The 24,914-nt window shown below is 46.9% G+C and overlaps 1 protein-coding gene across 2 annotated transcripts; it reads right to left on the bottom strand.

The window, feature by feature from the left end:
- Positions 1 to 822: 822 nt before the first annotated feature.
- Noct (nocturnin) lies at positions 823 to 23,430 on the bottom strand. Of its 2 annotated transcripts, none has more exons than XM_021631036.2 (3): positions 23,233 to 23,430; positions 4,403 to 4,672; positions 823 to 2,760 (listed from the first exon to the last, which is right to left on the bottom strand). In XM_021631036.2, coding segments are annotated over exons 1-3 (1,107 nt in total). In that variant the 5' UTR covers positions 23,234 to 23,430; the 3' UTR covers positions 823 to 1,924. The 2 variants fall into 2 exon arrangements, with proteins under 2 accessions (XP_021486711.1, XP_021486710.1); XM_021631035.2 differs by lacking the exon at positions 23,233 to 23,430 and adding an exon at positions 22,632 to 22,941.
- Positions 23,431 to 24,914: the final 1,484 nt, after the last annotated feature.

Genomic DNA, 24,914 nt, shown 5'->3' with positions numbered 1-24,914 from the left:
ACGAAATACCTTCAGAATGATGGGCAAGGCCGGGGGTGGAGGCTCACACTGTAATCCTGGCATTGGAACACTGAGGCCAGGAGCGCTCAGATGACATTCACAATTTGATGTCATCTTGGGCTACAAACAAGAGTGTATCAAAAATGGTGGAAGTTAAGGAAGGATTTGATAAAGCAAACAGGCCAAAGAAAAGGGGTGGGATGCAAAGACATTACTAGTGGCTGAACCTCTGACAATGTAAATCTCTGTTGAACAACTATTTATTTTGGCTTTTAAAATGGGTTTTCGAATCCTAGGCTGTCCTTGAACTTGCTTTGTAGTTGACAATGACCATAAACTTCTGATCCTCCTACCTCCACTTTCCCAGGTGATTATGTTTCTCTCTTCTGGTACTGGGGATAAACCTGGAGCCGTAAACAATCTAGAAAAGTGCTCCACCACTGAGCTACCCCCAGCTCCTAAACGGCCTTGAATTACTCCACGTCCGATGGTTGTAACTTGACCATGCCCCCCATAAACCAACACCTGTTACACCTGTGGGGAATTCAGAGGTGAAGTCAGGCCTTTCGGTATAGAGTACTGTTGGTTCTTGGTGAGTATCTGTGTGTAGTAGAGGGGGAAGACTAACTTGACAGCTATTATTACTTAACTTGAGGACCTACAAGTAGAAGGTAGGGGTAAGATACCCAGAAGCTTGAATGTACAGTTAACTTTCAAAATGAAAATTCACTGGGGAAATGGAGTGGGTGCCACCACATAATATTAAAAGATCCAAACTCAGTCCCAGATTAGTTTTTGATTAAAAAGACAAGATGTTAAAAATTCTTCATAAGTCCATTTATTAATCTTAAATAATATTTAGAACTCATACATTAAGGTATTTACCATTTTACCACCAGTAGGTTACTTTTATGAGAGATTTCAACAATTGGAAGAGAACTCCAGGCTACGTTTTTTACTCTTACATTCTTCTAGAAATGTTGAACCCAGTCATCTGGCCATCTTTGGGATTTTTAGAGACAAGGTCTTAATATATAGTCCAAGTTGGCCTCCAAGACACAGGTTTTCTTGTCTCAGCCAAGTGTCTGGCCTCAATAGGATTTCTAGAGTTCCCATCTCAGGAGGAATTCTCACTAACATTCTTAGCAACTGGTCCAGAACTGTTCCTAAAGCTAAATAAGTGACATGTATACCAAAGTCACCATAACATAAGAAGTACAAATACTTAACAATGCCTAGTGAAAACTAACAAAAAGCTAATGAATTTCAAGAAACTGGATATGTTAGAGGCATAGCAAACAGCAAGAATTATTTGTGAAAAATGTACTTATGAAGTCACACATCCCTCAGGGCTAAACAGTTCGTGTACATTCTGTTAGATCACCAAATAAAAACCTCAAGGTTTAAGGAAATTATGCATGTTCTTGCATGGTTCTAAAATGTCTGCAATGCTAATTAATCCACTTAATTTTACATGAAGATATAAAAAAATAAATATTGCCATGCATTTCTCGCTGACATTTAAAAAATCCCACAAATAAATAACTTGAAATGGTGTCTAGAAAACTTCCTACATCTTACTTTAATTCTGAAGGGCTCCTGGGTTTTTATAACACCCTCAACTAAAAAAAAAAAAAAAAAAAAAACAAAAAACCTTCCAAGTAAGCCTGTGCCATTAATGCCCCCTAATGGTGGAGGATGGTACACAAATGAAAGACTATAAGCCCAAACTGGAGTGCAAACTTTTTTTTTTTTTTTTGCTGCAGGTTTTAACTGGAAAGGTTTGTGAACAAATTCTTTTCCAAGGGCATGCTGGAAATGATGGAAGTGGCAGACACCGGGTGTTCTTCTCCAGGCAACTTCCTATCCTATTTGTTTCCCCAAACATCCCTGGTTAAGACTCTTGTGATGAAAATGATAGTGTTTATAAAAGTTCATCAGGCTCCTCATTAAAGCTGAAGTCACACACTAGTGACAGGTGGTCTGAAGGGTAATGGAAGGATGGAAGGCGGTTGGGCCCAATCTGCTCTTCAGTGAGGAGGTCCAGAGCAGACGTGACATTCAGAGCATGTTGGGAGTACCAGATGTAGTCCAGGGTGTGGCGACACTCCCCTGAGGTCCGGATCTTCCAGGTGGTGTACGGAGGCTCGGACTGTCCATCAGGACTCAGCAGCTTGTAGGCGCTGTTGAGGTTGAGGCTGGAGGAAGCAAAGTGTTTGTAGACCTCTTCGGTTGGCTCTGCGTTGAAGTCCCCACAGACTATCAGGGGGATCTTGGCTCCCTGCGTGATGTTCTGCAGGTTCTGGAGAAGGTCGCAGCCCTGAGCTGATCGTAACCGCTCCCAGCCAGTACGTGCTTTTAAATGGGTGACAGCAATGCAGAAATGTCGGCCAGATTCCTTGCACTCCAGGGTCTGTGCAATGGCCACCTGATTGGTTTTTAGGGTCATGGCAGTCAACCTAATATTGGTGCTGTTGATGAGCTTGAATCGGCTTTGGAGAAAGAATAAGGCACAGCCATCTGGCCCATTGTTGTGTTCAACATCTAGACATGGTGACCAGGGCTTGGGAAAAAATGTGCCTTGATAGCCCAGTCTACTGAGGAGTGGTTGGAAGGTGTCAAAATAGTGGTCCACTTCCTGGAGGCACAATATATCTGGCTGGTAAGCCAAGATCTCTTCCAGAATAAGGCATTTCCTTTCTTCCCATTTGAGTGCTTCCACGGGGCATTGTACAAAGTTGTCTTTGCCCTCTCCAAGAGCTGAAAAGAAAAGCCAAGCATGTCAGCGACTACGGACCCGAGACCTAAAAGAAATGTGCAGCCTGGTGTGGTGGTGCACGCCTTTAATCTCAGTACCGGGAAGGCTGAGGCAAGTGCATCTACGCGAGTTTGAGGCTGTTGTAGGATGCATCATTGAGCTACGGGGCAGCTAAGGCTACATACTGAAGTGCTGTCTAAAAAAAGAAAAGTAGGGGCTGGGGGCATAGAAGTGTGGCCCACCCAGACAAAATAACCCCACCTGCTGAAGTGAGCAGAAAGGCTTTACACACACACACACACACACACACAGGCATATATAAAACCTATTTCATATAGCTGTGATTTAGGATATGAGACCTTTACTTCTAGGTTTAAGAGCAATTGTTCTCCATAGTTTTGGGGTGTAAAGTGTGTCAATTTAAATAAACACTAGTTTCACCACTGACTACAAAAAAGCCATGTCAACTGATATAAATAGATACTACTCGGAATGAACTAGATACTACTCGGAATGAACGAATGGGACAAATGAGCACCTTTTCTTATGAATGAACACCAGGGGAACAGAATCAAAGAGCAGCACATGTCTGTACAGGCCCCATGGTTGGTGGGGGTGGAGTGGGTAGATATAGGCAACATACATGCTATATCTGTATCAAGGTGTCAAAGAATAAAAATGCTTTTTACAAGACTGGTGAGCAAGGCAGGACTGGCCCAAGCCTTCAATCCCAAAGGCAAGGGCAGGCGGTTCTCTGACTTTAAGGCCAGCATGGTCTATAGACCTAGTCCTAAGACAGGCTGTCTCAAACAAAAACAAAGCCCCAGAACACAAAAATGTATTATGTTCAACTATGGGGCAAGGGGAATATTTACATAAGTGTGGGTGCCTGCAGGGGCCAGAGGTGGGAGCCACCTGCTATGGGTGTTCAGAATCAAACTCAGCAACTCTGGACTCTTAACCACTGAGCCATCTCTTCAACCCCAAAGATGCCCTTTTGCAATTCAACTACGAGATAAAAGGTATTACTACATAAGAATGACGGATAAACCTAGTTTTTAATTCAGCAGGTACAGTAAAAGGGGCCCTTTTCTGTCACAAATATTTTTTAAATGTTACCTCGCCCCACCCAACCCCACAACAGGTTTTCTCTGTGAAATCCTGGCTGTCCTGGAACTCGCTCTGCAGACCAGGCTGGCCTCGAACTCAGAGATTCACTTGCCTCTGACTAAAGGTGTGTACCACTACTACCACTGGGCTACTACAAATATTTAAGTAACTTTATTTAAGTGCTAGGATTCAGCCAGGCAGTATCTGTGGTTTCAGTTAGAGTCAAGGGGTTACTCCACACAGTTGAAGTTGGCCTCAAACTCTGGCAGTCATCATGCCTCAGCCTTTGAGTGCTGGGATTACAGGCGCTTGTGGGTCACCAAGGCCAGCCAAGGCTAGTCTCAACTCCTGCTCTACACTGTCCCTTCAGTGCGTCTCTATAAACGCTGTCAGGCTGCTGGCAACAGACTATCCCACCGAGTCGCCAAACAAACCTCTGTCTACCTACGCAGCACAAAGGAGCCTGGGGAATGCCGGGAAGGGGAAAGGAGCACAGTGGACTTCACTGCGCAGGCAGCGCCGCGCCAGGCCTACCTTGGGCGAGGATGTTCCACTGCATAACTCTAATGGGAGGGTGGCTGCTGGAGCAGTCTGTCCTCAGGTCGACAAAATCCCTCTGGTATCGGGGTGGCCGGGTGTGCAGGACAGCCCGGCATTCCTCCAGGAGTTCCTTCGGGTCAATGGGCTCCAGATGTTCTGCGTCAGCTGACACCAAATATTCCGGGTGCTGAGCGGCCGCGCTGCTGTTGAGGGTCTTGGCCAGAGCACTGTAGAGTCTGCTCGTGCCGTTTCCCATGGAACTCACTGCAGGAAAGAAGCACAACCGCATGGCAGCTGTCAGAGGGTCCGCTTTCCACACGGCCTCACGCGGGCTCTAAGCCATCTCTGGTGATAAGTAATGGAGTTTCTAATCTCCAGCCTCCTCCCAAGACAGGAAATTTAAGTATTTCTGTAAACTGATCTCTTGCAAAACTACACTCTTTCATCTAACCTCAGTAACTTCTTCTTTGTCTCTACATACATACCCAGTCTTACACAAGCACCATTAACAAAATAAATTTCTTCCAAGACGTTATCTTTGAATGGTTTTTGTACTAGGTGATGGTGGTGTCCACTGGACACCTTTAATCCCAGGGGGGGCAGAGCCAGGTGGATCTCTGAGTGCAAGGCCAACCTGGTCTACAGAGGAAGTTCCAGGACAACCAACCATGGCTACACAGAGAAACCCTATCTCAACAAAACAATGGTTTTGAAGGGTAGAATGTGGGAAGCTGTGGCCCTAGTTGTGGTGTCCAGTAAGGATCCCCCTGGAAAGACTGGATTTAACTTTCAGCTCCTTGTTTTCAGATGTTACACGTCCATCAGGGCTGGGGTTTCTTGGACAATCCCATGATTGGGCATTGAACATGATACTTGTTAAGAAATACAGGGCTGCTGGGCAGAGTGGCACATGGCTTTAATGCCAGGAGGGGAGCAGAGGCAGGTGGACCTTTGAGTTCGAGGCCAGCCTGGTCTACACAGTGAGTTCCAGGACAGCTAGGGCTACACAGAGAAACCCTGTATCGAGAAAACATACAAGCAAACAAAAATAAATAAAGTAATGAAAATTAAAAAAAAAATGCAGGGCATGATTTGGGAATAGATGGGGAGGAGACACCTCAGTTCTGCTCAGTTTCCATCTAAGATCCTTCTTTTCCCGACCGGCTACATTTCCTAGAACCCTAGAGCGCAGGAAGAGGTGCAGGAAGCAGCCGTGCCTGGAAAGCAGTGGGCTTTGAGGTTTTCTACACTGCTCCAGTTTCTGTTCTGCTTCCTGTGTGTGGTGGATGAAAATGGTCAGCTTCTAGCTGCTGCCCATGTGGCCATGCCTTGCTCTTCCGGTTTTGATACCCTCCATCCCTCTAGAACTGTAAGCCCAAATAAACCTCTTCTAACGCTCCACCAGGGGGTGGAGGGTAGGGGTGTAAGCATGTATATGGAGGCTAGAGGCCATTTATTAGCCCTCTTCCCCTTTTATCACTTTCTACCTTAGTCTTTAAAGACAGGCTCGCCAGGGAGCTCTGGGCACCTAACCCCCAACTCCAATTTCTGGAGTATGACTCCAAAAAAAACCAGCTTTGGCCAAGTACCATGAGAAACTAAAGTGGTTATTTTTCTTGAAGTATCAAGATCAACTGATATTCTTTATACAATGGCTACACTACCCAACCATGAATACAAGGAGGACAGAATGAAGAAAGATTTCTATCTTAAAAGTAGAGGCTGGCAGAATGGCTTGATGGGTAAAAGTACCCTTTTTTTTTGTTTTTGTTTTTTTTTTTGTTTTTTGAGATAGGGCTTCTCTGTGTAGCCTTGGCTGTCCTGGACTCAATTTGTAGACCAGGCTGGCCTTGAACAAAGGATTCCCCATGCCTTGGCCTCTGAGTGCTGGGATTATAGGCGTGTGCTACCACAACTGGCTCTAAAAACAGCCTCTTTCAGGCCTAACAACCTAACTTTGATCCTCAGAATCCACATGGTGGGAGAAGAGGACTGAGTCCCAGAATAAGGGAATAAGACACCCTGTTCTCTATGGGCACTGCACACACATTCATGAAGGCAAATACCCATCTGCATAACAGAAAACAATAAAACCTTCACAAGAAAGCAAAGATTTAGTACAAAAGATGAAGGCCATACTGTGGCCACTGGAAAATGTTTTCAAGTTAGAACACCGGTATAGACAGCGTAGTCCAGGCTTGCCTCAAGCTTGTGGCAGTCTTCCTGCTGCAGGCTCTCTAATGGAGTTAATTATGGGCATCTAATATATCTCCATGCCGGGCCCAGAATGACTTTCGTCATTTTGAGACCCAGAACAGCTACCTTCTAGAAATTGTGTTAATGTCACTCAGATTTGAAACAATGCACTAGAATATGCCTTTTAAAAATGTCCTATAGGAGAGGAGGGGGAGGGACCCACCAAGAGACCTGCTGCCCTTTCTTTGCAGGTCACTTCAAACAAGTGAGAAAGATGGCCTTAGGGTAAACTTGAGTTAACAGCTCAGAAAGGGAGAAGCTCTCTCTCCTCCCCTTAGATCTTCCAGGAAACAGGAAGACAGTCATGAAAATGATAGACAAGACTGAGATATTGGAAATAGGATAATTGTCTTAGAACAAGCATCCATAGAAGGTGGCTGCAGAGTGGAAGTGAACTTAGTCTATTACCTAGCCTGCATAAAACGAATGTGGCGGGGACAAACAGTGCTGAGAGAGCTCTTTTACCTCTTAAACCACCGAGGCCTCTCCTCCTCAGCTCAGGCTCTCATTGGGGCCATTGCTGCCACAACTCAAGTCTTGTTCCTCTAACCTAACCCCAGTCCTTGAAGATAATCTTTCTACAGTATGTTGAATTGACATCCTATTCCTCTTCCTCTGTCTCTGAGTTATGAGATGGGCATTCCATTACAAAAAGAAAACAAGCTAACAAGGACGCTTACTGCAAGACAATAATCATGATTTAAGGAAAGACAAAGCAGATGTTAAGGACTGAGAATAAGCCAGAATATAATATGGACTAAAATATATGGGGTGGTTGGTAATAACTAGAAAGGCCAGGCACGAGGGCAGATGGCAGTAAGAACAGCAATGAAGAGGTGGAGGGACTGGGATCAAGAGTTCGAGGGCAGTCTTGGTTACAAGGTGAGTTTGAGGGAACATTATCTGCGACCCAGGCTCAAAACGCCCAAATAACCAGAAAAAGACTTTACAGAGACTGGCAGGGTAGTGCAATTCTTTAACCCCACTTCTTGGGGTTGGGTGGGGACAACGACACAGGCAGATCTCTTGTGAGTTCCAGGCCAGCCAAAGCTACACAGTGAGAGCCTGTTTCAAAACTGAATAGAAAACAACTTCAAAGAGCGACACAGATATACAACCACTTGTAAATACACACCACTTCCTGAGCCAGTCACAGCAACCATCAACTCCCGCCTCATTCGCCTCATTCGTTCAAGCACACATCTATCTCCCAGACAGTGCTTCAATGCCCACGGTGTGCAAGGCACTACTCCAGCCGCCTATACACAGGCACACCAAAATCCTTTTATTCAGGCAGTGTATCTTGTAGCGGAAGACCAAAGGATCATATAGTGTGCAATGGAGAAAGACAGAAGAGGGCTGAGACAGGGATTTGGGTAGCAGGGGAACTGCTTGTTTATCTGTGATGGTCAAGGATGGCTCTTCAAAAGATACACGTGGAAAGAAAATAAGCCCCACTGGGATCTACCGAACGACAGTCTGGACAGAGGGAGAGCAAGCGCAGAGCAGGCATGTGTGCCCAGAGCGGTTAACCGCTGTTAATTACTGTGGCAGAGTAGAGGTGAGCTTACCCGAGTGATGAGGCACTGGGCTTCCTAACGTCCCTGCCCTTTTGCTGAGTGGAGAAGTTCTTGGAGAATTCTCAGTTGATTATTTTACTTGATTTAAATTCAGCTCTCAGGAGGCAGAGGCAGACAGACTTCTGAGTCCAGCAGTCTGGTGTGTATAGTTATTTCCAGACCAGCCAGGGTTACACAGTGAGACGGTCTTAAAAAACAAACAAACAAACAAAAACAGAAAACCCGACTACAGTGTGGGACAATATGGGTAGACAGAAGAGAACCATGAAGAGGACAGAGGAAGAACGGTGTTGGTACGTACACACACACACACCTTTGTGGCACAGGTGTACAATCCCAGTTACTTGGTCGGTTGAGGCAGGAGGACCTAGAGTTCTAGGTTTGCCTGGCTACAAAGTGAGCTTAGGGCCATCGTAGAAAACTCACAATAAAAACTAAACAGGCCCAAGGGGATGGTTCAGCTGCGGCGTTAGCTTGGCATGTGGGAGACACCCTTCAAAAAGACAGTGTGGTGCTTTGCACTAGGTAGCTCATGGGCAGAGGCAGAGCTCAGAGATAGCTCTGGCATAGGCGGGGTCCTGTACCCCATCACCACTACTGGAAGAGTAGGGTGAAAGTATGTTAATGGACTGAGATGGGGTGAGGGGTAGCATATGAAAGCCAAAAATCTAGGAAGAGAAGCCCATGAGGAGAAAAATGAGGAAATGATTTGTAAAGATGTTTCCCTGAGGATCAGAGGACCTGCACCCAGTGCTAAGGGCGACTGAGGCCGAGGGAGCGCAGATCTGGAATTAGCAGCACAGGGAACTTTAGTGACAACAGGCAGTTCTTATTTTGGGTGGCAGTATGAGGGGAGGGGGGAATAAGAGAGAAGTTATTTTGAAAAAACTTTGCCTAAAAAGGAGAGAAATGTTCTTTCTAGTGTGAGCATTTTGTTTGAGGGGAAGATTTCTATTATACTATGTTCGTGAGTGGGGGTGACTGAGTTAAATGTCAAATAAGTGTATATTCTTTCTGGCTTCTGGTATGACAGCCTGAGGAAGCTTTTCAAACACTTTTCCCTCCCCAAGACACTAAAAACACTGACAAAATATGAAAGTTATTTTGATGCTCAACAAAGACAAAGAGCATACAATAAACTGAGCTTTTACTCATGAAGTCTGCTGAGGTTTGGGTTAGGACAGTGGTGGACATTCTTACATAGGGCAGCAAAGCTAATTAAGTTCTCACACACAACTCCATCCTGATGGCTTCACTGTGAATTTTATTATTTCCATGTGTAGCTAACTATTCTGAAAGACGTCCTGGTCGGGCTTACAGAGGTCAGTTAAACATCTAAGTATTCATTTCACTAAAAGTAATACTCATGTGTAAATACATACTTCCTGCTAGCAACCACGATGCCCTTCAGCATGTGACCAGTTAAACAAGTGTAGGATATCAAAAAAATAAGACATTATTAGGGAAAGGGGCATGAGCAGACTCCTAAGAAGAATGATATACGCATTCTCTAAGTGACAGGAGCTGGGTCCTACAGTTGATGGTGATTCCCCTGGGGAAACCACAGGAAAAGAAAGTTGAGGTTGCAGGAGTGGCGGCCTCTAGGGGCAGTCTAGGGAACTCCAGAAGAACAGTCTGCTCTAAGAGAATGGTGGGCACAAGGGCTGTGGTTTGAATGACAGTGGCATCCAAAGCCTCCTATGTTTGAATACTTGGTCCTAGTTGGTAGAATCAGGAAGGATTGGCAGTTCAGCCTCATTGGAAGAGGCATGCCACTGGGACAGAGCTCTGAGGTTTCAAAAGCCCATTCCCAGTGGACACTGTCTGTCCCTTGCTTAAGGTTTGGGAAGTGAGTGTTCCGCTGTCCCGCCAGCGCCATCATGAAACTGGACACCCAGCTAAACATACTCTTTATAAGTTGCTCACCAAGAACAGAAAAGGAACCAAGAAAATGGCTACACATGTCAAAATCCACAGAAGTTCCATAAAGAATACATTTGGTGGTTGGCGACTTCAAGAGTGTTTGACCAGCTCTCAAAAGACCCTGAATAAAAAGAGGTTGTTACCTCTGGAAAACAATGTTCAACAGCAAAGTATAGGGAGTTAGAAAGAGGGGCTGTGGTCACAGTACTTTCTCATAGGGCAGGACCTAGCAATCCCGGCACCACCGACTTATGAACAGATAAAGAAAAGGGTAAGTGGGTGAAAGCAGGAGTTTCTGGCTAGAGGACACTCCAGGTAAAGGAAGAGAGACTGCAAGGGACGAGGAAGCAGCAGTGGGAATTCATGTGATGTATAAACGTGGATGCACATGTGTGTGTGTGTGTGTGTGTGTGTGTGTACAGACATGCATTCCAGAGAGCTAAGACACATGGCATATAGCGCTCGGGCAGCCATCTTAGTGTCTGATACCATTCTCAAAGTCCAAGCAGCCAGGGCTTGGGGAATATAGTGATGGTCATCAGTTATGACTACTTGTTGCTCTTGGAAAGAACCTAGGTTCAGTTCCCAGCATGCATTATGTTCACAACCATACCTCCAGTTCCCGGGGATCCGATACCCTCTGCTGACCCCCATGGGCAACCAGGTTTCCATGTGGTGCACATACGACATACAGGGAAAACACACACACACACACAATCAACCAATCAAATGAAAACAAAACAAACAAACCAATCAAGTAACAGGGACTGGAAAGAAGGTTTAGCGCCAGTACCCACACCTCACTCTTGCCTGTAACTAGTTCCAAGTGATCTGATACCACCTTCTGGCCTCCTTGAGTACATACACACAGAGCTACATACAGATGCAAATACAAAGAATTAAAAATAAGTGAAACGAAAACCGACGAATGGAATCCAGGTTCTTTGGGAGAATGATTGGGGCAAAATAAGTAACTGAACCAAAAAGACAGGAACCAACTTTAAAAAAAAGACACCAATGGCCAAAGCACGGAATGCAATGTTAGCATTCATAGCACTCAGGAGGCAGAGGCCTGGTCTACCCATAGTGAGTTTCAGAACAGCCAGGACTGCATAGAGACCACCTCAAAAACAAAACAAAAACCTACAACACATGCACATCGGGGCTAGAGAGAAGGCTTAGTGGATAAAATGGCTGCTCTTCCAGAGGACCGGGGTTCAATTCCCAACACCCACATGGCAGCTCACACAACTATCTGTAACTCCAGTTCCAGGGGATCTGAACACACACACACACAGGCAGAATTCTATATATATATATATATATATATATATATATATATATATATATATACAGTAAGAAAAATAAATCATTACACAAGCCACACCCCAAGGGGTAAAACAAACCTTGATGAAACAATATGGTAAATAAACAAATGGGAGGAAGCTAGTCATAATTTATAGACACTTCCAAGTGATTGGAGCTGAATTTGAATCAGGCAGCTTGGAGAGGAGTTCTGAGTCAGAACAGCTGAGTGAAACCAGCCAGCCTGCGTTCAGAAAGAACTAGAAAGCTTTATTCGGCAGTGAGTATGAGGCTGAAAGAATTCTTGGCCTTGGTTAGTAGGCAGAGGCTGGAAGCTGAAGCCTTTAAGGTTCAGGCTCGCAGAAGTTTAGATTGTACTGAAGAGCTAGTAGCTTCCGGGCCTGGGCCTAGGGATAGGTAGATGGAAACGCTCTGGGCTCGGCCCAAGCTTAAAGGGTAGGTACAGCTCAGGTCATGCCCATATCTGAGGAACCATACAGGGAACCAGCTGAGCCCGCTGCCTAATGAATGACTCAGGAGCATCATTTCTTGTAAGAAGTAACCATCTAAGCACACTACATCTCTAAGCGTGCATCCCTAGCCTTAAACGAAACACAATGGACAGCTCCCCAGAATCACAGACCAATGACTCCCCAGCCTGGCTCACTGTTTAACCATGGGGAGCTTCAAAAATACACCTGGGTGTTAGCTTAGTGCTCCTGACATCACCCAAGAGTGTGGACTAGCTTTGGAAAGCAGTGAAAACTCTTCACAGTACTCTAGTTTACAAGCAGGGCTGAGATCCACGTAGCTGCAAAATCCTGAAGAAATCCTGACAGTTTCTATCTTCTCAATTAGCTAGAGGCAGTCAATTTTACTGCTGCCTGTCATTAGACAATTTGTGGCACAAGCCTCTTAATCCCAGAGCTCTGGAGGTAGAGGCAAGCAGATCTCTGTGAGTTTTAAGGCCAGCCTGGTCTACAAAGTCCAGGACAGCCAAGGCTACACAGAAAAACCCTGTCTCAAAAAACAAAAACCAAAACAAAGAACCACCAACAAAAACAATTTAGTTTACCCTACCATCTAATTGCATTTTACATTCTACATCTCATTTTTATAAATTCAGGATTATTATGAAGATTAAAAAAATGACACAGATCTAAATATTGCCTAAATTTTGTTCACATTTTGTCCTAGTTAGGGTTTCTATTGCTGTGACCAAAAAGCAAGTTAGGGAGGAAAGGGTTTATTCATCCTACAATTCCAGATCATAGTCTATCATTGGAGGAAGTCAGGACAGGAAGTCAAGCAGGGCTGGAACCTGGAGGCAGGAGCTGGTGCAGAGGCCATGGAGGGGTGCTACTGGCTTGCTCAGCAGCCTGCTTTCTTATAGGAACCCAGGACCATCAGCATAAAGATGGTGCCACCCTCCATGGGCTACTCCCTCCCGACTGAGGAAATAAATGCCTTACTGCGGGGTCTCATGGAGGCATTTCTTCAACTGAGGCCCCTTCCTCTCTGAGGATTCTAGCTGTTGGGAATGGGAGGATGGGGAGGCAGGATGGAATTCAAGGATATCTTGATGTATCATCTAATTATTCCTGAGAAGATATGGCACTCCCAGCAGTGACCCTAAGTTCAATACCAACCCATTTTGTATTCCTAGATATGTGCTCAAAGCCAACTTGAGTTGTCTCAAAATAAATGAACATCCAGAAACAAATTTTGTTTGTTTTTGGAGACAGGATTTCTTTGTGTAGCCTTGGGTGTTCAGGAACTAGCTCTATAAAGAACAGGCTGGCCTCGAACTCAAGAGATCCTCCTGTCTCTCTCTCTCTCTGTGCCTCCCAAGTGCTTGGATTAAAGGCATGCACACATTATTCTGCTAAAAGAATTTAACAAAGTTTGCATCACTGGGCACGTTCGTATATATTTATGATCCTAGTACTCAAGGCAGAGGCAAGATGATTGCTTCAAGTCCAAGGTCAACCTGATCTTTACAGTTCCTGGCTAGCTAGGGTTACACAGCTAGACCCAGCCAACCCCCTCCCCCCATTAAGCAATAAAAGACTCCATATGTGTAGCCTTCACCTAGATACAAAGCTAGAGGCTTTGTATCTGCAAGGCAAGGGTTGGACTGAGCTCAGCTCCTGGCTGGGACTGTTTTTACATTCCTGGCTTGACATTTCTAATCACTGGAGACAATCTCAACAGCTGAGACCCAAACTGACTGGTCCTACCTAGTCCCCAAGCAGTGCTAGCAGCAACCAGAAGACACCGCTCCTCGCCATGCTCCTCCAGTTATCCGGCAACGGCCCTTCACAGCCAACTATCCAGTCAGTGGATGTTTCTCAGTTTGAGCTTAGTATCTGCCAGCTAAAATAATAAACAAAATGCAGGACCACTAAAATTACAAGAGCAGGTCAGAGCTGGGCACACACCTAGGGAGATCTGAAAGCTGATCGACCTGGGGCCTAAGGAGACTTGGAACAGTGAAGTACTGAACACATCAATGCTAGGCTATGTGTGACAAGCAGCAGCAGCCCAATGCTGCCATCTGCTGGCCAAGCCTGAACCACCTCAAAAGGTTGTGCTGGCGAACTGCGTAGCTCATTTTCTCACTGGTTTACTGGAGTGGGTTCTTGAAGGAACGTGGCCACCTGCAGGACAAGCAGGTGAAAGCTCACACAGAGTAGCCACCGATGGAGGTCGACTGTACTGCATATTTAGTGTATTTTGAAGGAATCACACATTCAAACACCAGATCTATGTCCACACATTACGGGGTTTCTCTGTAACAGCCCTGGCTCTCTTGGAATTCACTTTGTACCGAAATCCAGCTGCCTCTCTGTCTCCTGAGTGCTGGGATGCACCACCACTGCCCGGCTTTGACCTGCTCTTTTAATTTTAGTTGTCCTTGGATATTTGAACCATTTCTCCTTTCACATCCCAAGTGCTGGGATTAGCAGCGTGTACTATCATGTTCTGGGTATGGGACAGCGATCACGAGGGCAGGGACAGTACAGACGGTATGGTGTGTTAGAAAATGTTAACAGGGCTGGAGCCATATGGTAGTAGAGCATTTACCCATTATGGCAAAATAAAAAACAACCAGGAAAACTTTAATCAGCAAAGTACACGCTTTTTGGCAGGCTGCCTGCAGTTTTGTTTTGTTACTTGTAACCCTGAAGAATTTTGCTGTTAGCATAACTATTCACAAGGACACAGTTTCACAAGTGGTGAAGTGCTTAGAGTACAAAGCAGGACGCAGAGTTCAATCTCCAGCATTATGTTTAAACCAACCAACTTCAGCTCTGTACGGCTGTGAATAGATTTATTTATCCAGTGTATCTGAACGACTGGCAGGTCTCTGAAGTTTCAAGAGCAGGCTATTAGCGGTATCAGATCATGTGTCCCCAGTACTCTTCCAGCAATCCCGCAAGCCCCACTCCAGATGTGGATACTGATGTACAGAGGCTGCAGCTGGGGCTGCGGACTGCTGGGCACCAGCCCCGCCAGCAGCGCTGACTCCTGCAGGGAGCGGCTGGGCACACAAAGCAGCCCACAGTTCGTGCCAGGAAGCACCAGAGGTCAAGTTTCAACCCCTCCACCTGTCGACGTCACTGCCACTAAGGCACACACGAGTACAGCACAAAGTGTACAAAGCTGTGTCATGACCCAAGTGGCATTTCCAGAGAGATCCAGTGAAGGTCACGACTCCCAATCTAACGGTCTAAAAATACAAACCCCTAGACAGTGTTATAATCCACGGACAGCAGGCAGAAAGTCAGAGACTTGATGAGAAAGCCAGAGCATGTTGCAGAAGGCTGAGCCATATTTTCAGTCATGACGGCCTTATTCGAAAAGCTCTCTAAAGAAATCCTTTTACATACACTTCTACACTCCAAAAACAAACACAAATAAAACTTACTTCAACATGTTTGGTGCCCAAATGCTATCAACTGGCCAACTGCTTCCCTAAACTGGGTTCTAGAATAATGCTCTGATGAGACAGAGAAAAGCACAATTTCAACAGCCTGGTGGCATCCCATCCCTGCATCAGTGCCCGAGATGCTTGAAAAAAAAATGACCTGTTTTTGACAGCTGTGAAAGCCCAAAGGGATATTCTGCGGATAGCAGAGTTTCTAGAACAAGCCCCAAACTATCCCAGTCTGCTGATACCTGGCTTTGTGCTGCTGCTAATCTATGGAATAACTTCACTTTCTTCTATATGATAAGTAGTTGACAAAAATATCACCAGTAATTATACCAGGACATGTTAAAAAAACCATGAAATTCAAATTTCACTGTCCATAAAGTGTGTATTATATGCTGTCTCCAACTGCGGGGGTCAGACAGGGGCCGGGGAGCCTCTAGCATTTTCTAGGTGGCTCTTAGCAGGAAGTTTGCCAGCTCATGCTTTAACTTCTCTTAAAATGAAACTGTGGCTGGGAATGGGGGCGCACACCGTGAATCTCAGCAACAGGGAGCCGGATGCAGGTGGACCTCTGTGAGTTCAAGGCTGGGCTCAAGTCTATCTAGTAAGTTCCTGGCCAGATATAGCCACATAGTGTTTATCTGTCTCTTCCCTGCTCCCCTGCACCCCCCAACAGTTTGCATATATGATGAAATCAACCTAGTTTTCTGTCACTTAAACAAGATTTGTTTGTTTTTCGAGACACTGTTTCTCTGTGTAGCCTTTGTAGATTAGGCTGGCCTAAACCTCAGAATCTGCCTTCCTCTGCCTCCCTGAGTGCTGGGATTTAAGGCCTGTGCCACCAGGCCTGGCTGAAGAAAACAAGCCTTTTGGGAGTGGTGGGAGCACATGGTGGTAATCACTTGGGAGGTTAAGCCAGGATGACAAGGGGGTTCCAGTTCAGTCTTTCCTGCATATTGAGTTTGACTGAAGTCAACCTAGGCTCCGGGGTAAATTCTACTGGGCTATCCAATGAGACCTGTCACAGACAATAAAAGGCAACTAAGGGAAAACTCAGTCATAGGGCCTGTTGGTTCTAGATCAAGTTAGCAAAATATAACATGTTTATTAACTTTCCTTCCTAAGATCTCTCAAGAAGAAAGCACTACATTCCAAAAAACTGCCGGCCGGCTTGAGAGCTGTCTCCCCGCAAGATTGGGATCCTAGCACACAGGCATCTAACTCCAGTTCCAGAGGATCTGACACCTTCTTCTGACTTCCCAGGGTACCAGGCACACATGTGTTACATGTATATATATGCAGGTAAACATTCACACATACAAATAAACCTAAAAAAATTAATAACTTAGAATAAATTAACCAGAAAGCCAGAAGCCATGCCATCAATAAGCCAAATTCTTGGCACCCATATTGGGCTTCTCCCAACTCCCTGTAACCCCAGCTCCATGAGATCCATGAATATCCCATATGACCCTCTCAGGAACCTACACACGTGCACAGAGACACACAAACGAGCGACCTTTTGGCCTGCCCTTCTCATTGCTAGCATCAGCTTTGGCTCTAGAAAGAAAGTGGGCACACAGAAGAGATGCCTGCCCTCCAAGTGAGGCAGCCCGGATCAGGGCAGTCTATGACACGCGCGTTCACCTAGATCTTCCTCGTTTAAGACAGGACCAGGCAGGCTTCATACTTGAAACCCTCTGGCATGAGCCTCGAGGGCTGGCACTGCAGGCTCGTGCCGTGTTGCTCACTTGAATTTCCCGGTACCTCTGAGCAGGGGCATGGCCGGCTATGCTGGAGAGCGCAGAAGGCAGCCTTCCTTGCCTTTGGAGAGCAGTCTCCACTACAGAGGCCTAACTGTTATTTCCCAGATCCCCTTCCCAATTAGAGCCAGGCAGCGCTGGACTTTGAAAAACGAGGTATGGGGGGGCAGATTGAGAAGGGGGACACAGAGACTGAGAGCAACACCCTAGGACTAAGGGACTTCCTAGACTCAGTTGTCGCTGGTACTGGGGACTGAATGGGGAGCTCTACACCACGTTATATCCCCTGACTACTGTCTTTTCCCCTTGGGCCTCCCAGGCCGGCCACTTGCTTAGTGAAAATGAGCACGCTCTTCGCCTGTCATGAGCTACCACACTACAGATTCTCCAGTGCACAACCCTTACCATCTAATACCAAGCTCTCGTGTGGGGTGGTGGGGGTGGGGAATCTCTGGGAGTTCAAGGTCAGCCTGGTCTGCACAGTGAGTCTTGCCTACATCTGGCATGCGGAGGGTTGCCAATGTTCCCTGCCACCATGTAGTTTTCTTCCCTTTACAGGAAGGCTGTTTTCCCTATTAGAACCTAACAAATCTAAGGGTTGGGGCCATGGCTCGGAGCCTCAGAACTTGTCTAGCATATGTGAAAAAAGGTTCCCTGGTCAATCCTCAGCACAGCAAAACCCAAAGATCACCAATCAGGACAAAATAAATCCTAAAAAGGTAGCCAGATGGTTTCAGCACAGGGATAAATACGGGGGGGGGGGGGGGGGGTGATTCTAAGCATTTCCTGAAGTATGGTAACCACTAGTTAAGGAGCCACAGAGGCCCTGTCAAGAGCAACTCGGAACACGTGGCTGTCAGTCTCCCCTCTTCCTCCTCTTTCCAAGACACCAGGATACTGCCTTACTTCTTCAGGTAAAGTCCATTCTCCCAGAATCCTTCTCCACGGGTCCCTGAGCTTCTAAGGAGCAGTTGGGGCTAGCCCAGCAGTTAAAAGTACTTGCTGCTCTTCCCCAGGGCCTACATGGTAGATTATAACCACCCAGCAGCTCTAGTTCCAGGGAATCTAATCCCTTCTTCTGACCTCCTCAGGCACCACGCATGCACATGGTGTAGACATATACCCCCCCCAAAAAACACCCATAAACATAAAATAAAATTAGGGGGGGAAAGAGGAGCACCTTCGGAAAGGCAGGCTCATAAAATAGTCCCAACCCTGGCAGAAGTACTGGGGGCACTTGCTGGACAGGATTTATCAGGATTCTCTTGAAATCAAATCTGTAAATTTGCACTTGATACTGGGAAGTGCATTTTTATGACTCTGTGCTCCTCTCCTACCACCTCGCCCTTCTTCCAGTGTGCTCTCTTCCACTCCTTCAAAGTCTCCCCTAAACAACCTGGCCATACTGATTGTTCTGTAATTAGCATACCGATTCCTGCTGTAATTCGCATAGGGAACGGTATAATGCTTGGTTAGGGATGCTGTTGAACGATGTTTGTGGACAGAGCATTATCAGTTGATGTGTTCCTCTCTTAGATGCCATCTGGCATTAAGACATAGCAAGCAAGGTTAAAGGATTTGCAAACATCCATGTGCTGATTTTAATTCCAGAGCCATGGTTACTGACCTAACCATGGCCCCTGTCCCCCTCTGCTTTTAAACTGTTAACATTGAATACTACAGGAAATTGATACCTTAGTTCTCCATGATGAAAAGCATTTACTCCTCGGAAGCTTGGTAATTACGAGCTTTCCCATTGCTTCTTTCTCATAAACAGCTTACTCACATAGTTAGGGGCCTACTAAATAAAGCTGCCTTTTCAGCTGAGCTGGTATTTGCCTTTAAAATTGTACCAAGAAGAAAAACACCACGTTCCAGTGGTGGGGAACAGCACTCCAGCCAACTCTTCATTAACTGAGAAGGAAGAGGAGGAGGATCTGGGGACGAGCATTTCCAAGCCCACAGACGACTCTCTGCATCTCGGCAGCGAAGTAACTGTGGCAACTGCTGCCTCTTACTGTGGGCTGCAGCTTTGCTGTAGAGAGAGGCTGAGCTCACTGACAATACAGTACGGGATAACTGCAGGGCTGAGCTCATCCTCTAAGTACTGCAAGATGCAGGTTAGATTATGAATGTGTTGGCACCTACGCCCTCACAGAAGAGGTGGCATGGCTTTCAGCTCCTCCGAGGGCCTTTGAACAAGTCTGGGGCGTTTAGGGGACAATCTGCTAGCTCGGCCTACAACCCTTGCATTCTGTAGTAAAGGCAGAAAAGAACCAGTTTGAGGTTATTGATAGCCATAGAAGAAAGTTTAAGACCAGCCTGGGCAACAGAAGACCCTTTCTCTAAGGAAGAAAAAACAAAACAAAACCTGGTCAACACAAGCAAGGATGTAGGTTTCAACCCTTAGGAAGAAAAGGGAAGTAGAGACAGCTCAGCAGTCAAGAGTAGCACAGCTGTCACACAACCACTGCCAACTCCAGCCAAGAGCTGATGCCCTCTGCTGGCCTCCAGAGGTACTACCACACACGTGGCATAAGAAGCCCATAAAACTTAAAAACTGCATCATTATTTTAAAAGTGAGAAGAAATAAAGGCAATTTGGGGTCTTGTTATTTCTCTTTAGTACTATGGACTCTAGGTATTACCATCCAATTTCGATTTAACAAATTCAATAATCCAAGTTTTTCAATAAATCAAATGTTTCTGAGATACTTTGGAAAATAACAGCCCACTCTACAAAATGCTGCTTCTCTGCTCTTCTATAATGTTGTATGTCCTACTTTTCTTTTCTTTTTGCTGCTTCTCCTCAACAAATGCTTCATTTTCAACTCTAACCATATTTCCTCTTTTTAAAAAGATTTATTACGTATACAGTGTTCTGCCTGCATATGCACCTGCAGGCCAGAAGAGGGCACCAGATCTCTTTATAGTGCTGTGAGCCACCATGTGGGTGCTGGGAATTGAACTCAGGGCCTCTGGAAGAGCGGCCAGTGCTCTGAACCTGAGTCACTTCTCTGCCCCCATATTATCTCTCTCTGTGTGTGTCTCTCTGTGTGAAAGAAACTTCACTTCTACCTTGTGACACTACAAATGTATGAGACTAAAAGGTGCTTCATTTAATTAAGCAGACCTTTGTGAAAACCCTCTTCCCCTAAAGACACAGTACTACAGCAACGCTCCGTGCACCCCAGGCTGACCTTGAATTGAAGAACTGCTCCAGGCTAGGCCACACTTTAATCCCAGTCTTTGGGTACAAGAGTTCCAGGACAGCAACAGCTGCATAGAGACGGCGCCCTCTTCTGGCCGCAGGCGTACACTCCTTTTGTTGTGTCCCTGTGCAGGCACATGTGCATGCCACAGAACACCTTGGAGGGGTCAGTCCTCTGTTGAGGTGATCCCTGGACTTGAACGTAGGCCTTCAGATTTAGAGACAAGCATCCTTAACATCTGCACCATCTCCTCGGCCCCAATCTCATCTCTTTCTGGGAAGTAAGCTCTTTTGAACAACCTAAAGCTTAGAATCTTCAATATTATACAGAACCTTGTGTAAGATCTTGAATGAATGAGCAATGAATCAATGACTGTATCCTCATCCTACAGCTACAAGAAACAGGAAAGTTGCCTACAGCCTTTACTGTCTAAAATAGTTTAGGTATCATAAAAAGACCTACAATTTCTTTGTTGCTAGAGATTGAATTTAGGGCCTGGTGCATGTTAAAGCCCACACACTACCACTTCCATACCCCTACCCCATGTTTTCCCATAAAAGCAAGGGGTCTCACAAAAAGACATGCATTAGCCAGGCCGTGGTGGTGCACACTTTCTCTGCACACAGATCTCTGACTAACCTCAACAGAGTGAGTTCCAGGATGGCCAGGGCTACACAAAGAAACCCTATCTTGAAAAAAGAACAACAACGAAAAAAAAAAGAACAAAACCAAAAAGAAATGCACTGGACATCAGTGAGATGCTCATACAGCAGATCCCGTGACTCCTGCCTCCTTTACCACGGCTGTCCTTCATCTGTACCGCTTGCTACCTGGAGTCACAGGTGTGCTCAACCACAAATCCAGTCTGTGAAGGAGTTGGAGGGGGATTTAAAACGAGCTGGTACCAGATGCCCTTTCCACCCTCAAATCTAACAATGTTGCTCCTAAAAACAGGAAAACAACAAAAACCAGTTATCGACATCCATCCTAAGTTATTTCAGAGGGTACTAGATTTCTAGACCCATGGATTTTCAAAAGTTCACCATTTCTTTGTGCTTGTTGTTGGGTTTTGAGTCCTGGCTGTCCTAGAACTCACTCTGTAGACCAGGATGGCCTCAAAATCAGAGATCTGCCTTTGGAGTGCTGGGATTAAAGACATGAGTCACCACCACCCACCATCCGCCAGCAAAAAGTTCACTCACAACAGACCCACCAGGTATTGGAGTGGGGGGGGCAATTCAAATCTTGATCCTCCTGCCTTGACTTCCTGTGTATACCAATGCCATCACATCCATTTAAACTCATTAATTAAAAAAAAAAAATAGGACAGTCTGAATGTCTGCCAATAGTGTGATTATGGTTTAAGGTTTTGGCTTCATTCACATTCAGAAGATAACTTGTTAAAGCCTTTAATCTCAGCACTCTTGGTAGACTGAGGCAGGAGGGTTATCTAAGTCTGAGCCTAGTCTACACAAGAGTCCAGGCCAGCCAGAGCCATGTCTTGAAAAACCAAACAGCAAAAGAAAGCTGCAGTGTGCCTATACTTTCTAGTGTAAAACCTGTCCTTAATTCAAAAATCTACCAAAATGAATTCTGGTAAAATAACCTACTTTGAGGTAACAACCAGATTACACTTTCTAGATAAGTATTATGATATAACTGCCAGTTTTAAAGGAGAGCCTGCAAGAAATAATTGGTAGATTTGAGGGAGAAACTGCCCATTTAAAAACCATACTTAATTTGTATGTAGTTTGTGACCGCCGAAGTCTGTCTTTAGGCAGAAAGGCAGGCGACCCTCAAAGCACAAGATGATGTCGAGAGCTGACTCTTGATGAAAAGCTGATTTACAAGCTCTTCACCCAGGGCTTTAAGAACCGAAGTGGAACCTCCACCCCCATCCAAAAAAATAGACGTAAAGGAGAGTCAACATGTGCTATTACTAACAGGTCTTAAAGGCCCTGCAAAGCTACGATCATGTCATTTTTAGGTCCCCCCACACCCCATAAAGATGCCCATGAGCAATCTGCAAACCAACCGCCCTACACCCGGGGGTTTAAAACGGAAACAAAACGCGCGATGAACTGGGGTCCCTGCGGCCTCGGGGCCTCCAGGTAGCTAAAACACAAATGCGGAGAGCGAGTTCCCCCCCACCCCCCACCCCGTGAGCGGCGAGGCGAGGGAGGACCGCAGCGGGGAGGGAGGGAGGCCAGCGGCCCGCGGCGCCCATTCATTCCGCGCCCTCACTCACCTGCGCGGGGAAGCGACCTCGCGGGGCCCGAGGCCGCCGCCTGCAGTCGCGGGGACGCGGAGCGGGGTCCGAGCCCCGGCGGGGCGGGCGCGCGGCGCGGGCCGGGCGCGAGCGAGCGGCGCAGGCCGGGGGCGTCCCTGAGTAGCAGGGCCGAACAGAGCCGCCGCGGGCTCTGATACATGCCGGGCGCCGCCGCGCTCACGAGCCGGGCCGAGCGGGGCGCGGGCGTCGGGGGCTGGCGGGCGCGCTCCTTCCTCCTGGTCCCCGGGCGCGGAGCGGGCGAGCGGGCGGCGGACGGCGGACGGCGGCTCACTGCGGCGCGCGGGCAGGCGCCGGAGAACAACCGGCGAGCGGCGGAGGCGGCGGCGGGGCGGGCGCTACCACGCGGCGGCGGCGGGGAGGGGGGTCCGCGCGCACGGCCCGGGGCGGCGAGGCTCGGGGACGCTTCCCGCCGGGGATGGGCCCGTCGGAGCGGAGAGAGCGGCAGAGGTCTCCGGCGGGGTGGAGACTGCGGGGCGGCCGCGGTCGCCGGGATTCGTCGGGGAGGCGGTTTCGGGAGCCGCGGCCCCTTACGTCGGCGGCGATGGAAGCGTTCGCTCACTTGGGAATCCCGGGTTGGTTCCAACGCCGGCTGTGTGCGGGCGCGTGGCTGCGGGAACGCCGGGCCCAGGCCGTCGGCTCCGGAGCAGAGGTGTAAATTAGCCGCGGAAGAGCGCTGGCGATGCCGGTGGCTCTCAGGCACGGAGTGCGGAGACTGAGGGCGGCGACTAGAGCGTCAGTGCACTAGACTAGACTGCCGGAAAGTCTGTTAGAATTGGCGTTTTGAAGCCAGGCCCCACCCCCTTAATCCCTACGCTAGCAGGCGGATCTTTGTGAGTTCAAGGCCAGCCCTGGGCTACACACACACAGATAGCCCCGCCTCGAAAATGATAACGATCATTGGTATTTAAGATGGGCTATGATTGGAGGTCTGGAATCCACACCCGGGAAACAGCTCTTAAATTATGGAAAATGAAAAAAAAAAATAAAAAATAAAAAAAAAAATTATGGAAAATGAGGCTACGCAATTAGGAGAAAACTGCTCTCCGGATGGTCCGTCATTTGGACTGTTACTGATTTTAGAGATTAACGATCGAAAAGGCCAAATTCAAAGTGGACAGCAGGTGCGGGGCGATGGGGGCTCACGCCTTTAATCCCAGCACACGGAAGGCAGAGGCGGGAGGATCTCAAGAGTTCCAGGACAACCAGGGCTACAAAGAGAAACCCTCTCCCTCAAAGAAAAGTGGGTGTAGGTGGGAAAGCTGTGTGGTTGTGGCACATGCCTTTAATCATAGCAGTCTGGGGGCAGAAGCAGGTGGGTCTTCAGCGTGGTCGGCTTATCGACTACACAGTGAAGCCTTGTCTAAAAAAGGGAACAACAGCAGAAATGCAAACGAACAAAAACGGTTAAAGCAGAAAAAGGAGAAGCACTTAATGTGGCCACAAGGGGAAGAGAGACAAAGGGTTAACTAGCCCCTCCATCCCCCAGATCTCTGGGATCCTGAAGTGAGATTAAAGTTTAAATTAAAGTTTAAACAAAGGGACACAGAAATGCACATCTAAGCAGTCTGGTCAAAGTGTGGTCTCACCCACCGTTCACCCATCACTGGGAGTCATCTCATTCAGAAAGGTGGTCTGACTAGATAGAACTGAATGAGTTCTCTTTCTGGAAGACAAAGGCCTCAAGCCTTTTCCTTTTCCCAGCAGGAGTTTCCTGAGGGAAAGTCCCATTTCTTTGCAGCCCATTGTTTCAATTGTCTTCAGTCAGATTCACACACACACAAAATCTTTTTAGAATACCCTTATTATTGTCAGGTCTGTAGTATGGACTCTAGGACATGGTCAGAGCTGTGTTATAATTGGAGATGATGTATTCCAGAAAACGGCGGGGGATGGGAAGTGCTCAGTGGTGGAGCCCTTATCCAGCCATGTGAGAGGCCCGTGGCTCTCACTCTCCCATACCTGAGGGAGAGTGAAGAGGGAAGAAAGAGGTAAAGAAGGGAAGGAGGCAGGAGAGAGAATAGAAGGGAGTGTTAACTTCCAAAGAATGAATTGAAGAAATATCTCAGGTGGATTGTGTAAGGAATGACTAACCAGGGATGGAAAAGAAGCTTTGGAAGACTATCATCACCAAGGAACAAAATGTTTTCAGACCTGGCTTCTAAATCTAACACCCACAGGATACAGATGAATCAGCTGACAAGACGATGATATCACCTGGAGAGGAGCTCCTTAGCTGGTCAT

Source organism: Meriones unguiculatus, chromosome 2 (genome assembly GCF_030254825.1).
Source record: "Meriones unguiculatus strain TT.TT164.6M chromosome 2, Bangor_MerUng_6.1, whole genome shotgun sequence".
Lineage (NCBI taxonomy): Eukaryota > Metazoa > Chordata > Mammalia > Rodentia > Muridae > Meriones > Meriones unguiculatus.
This window is presented reverse-complemented; position numbering and strand designations above follow the sequence as displayed.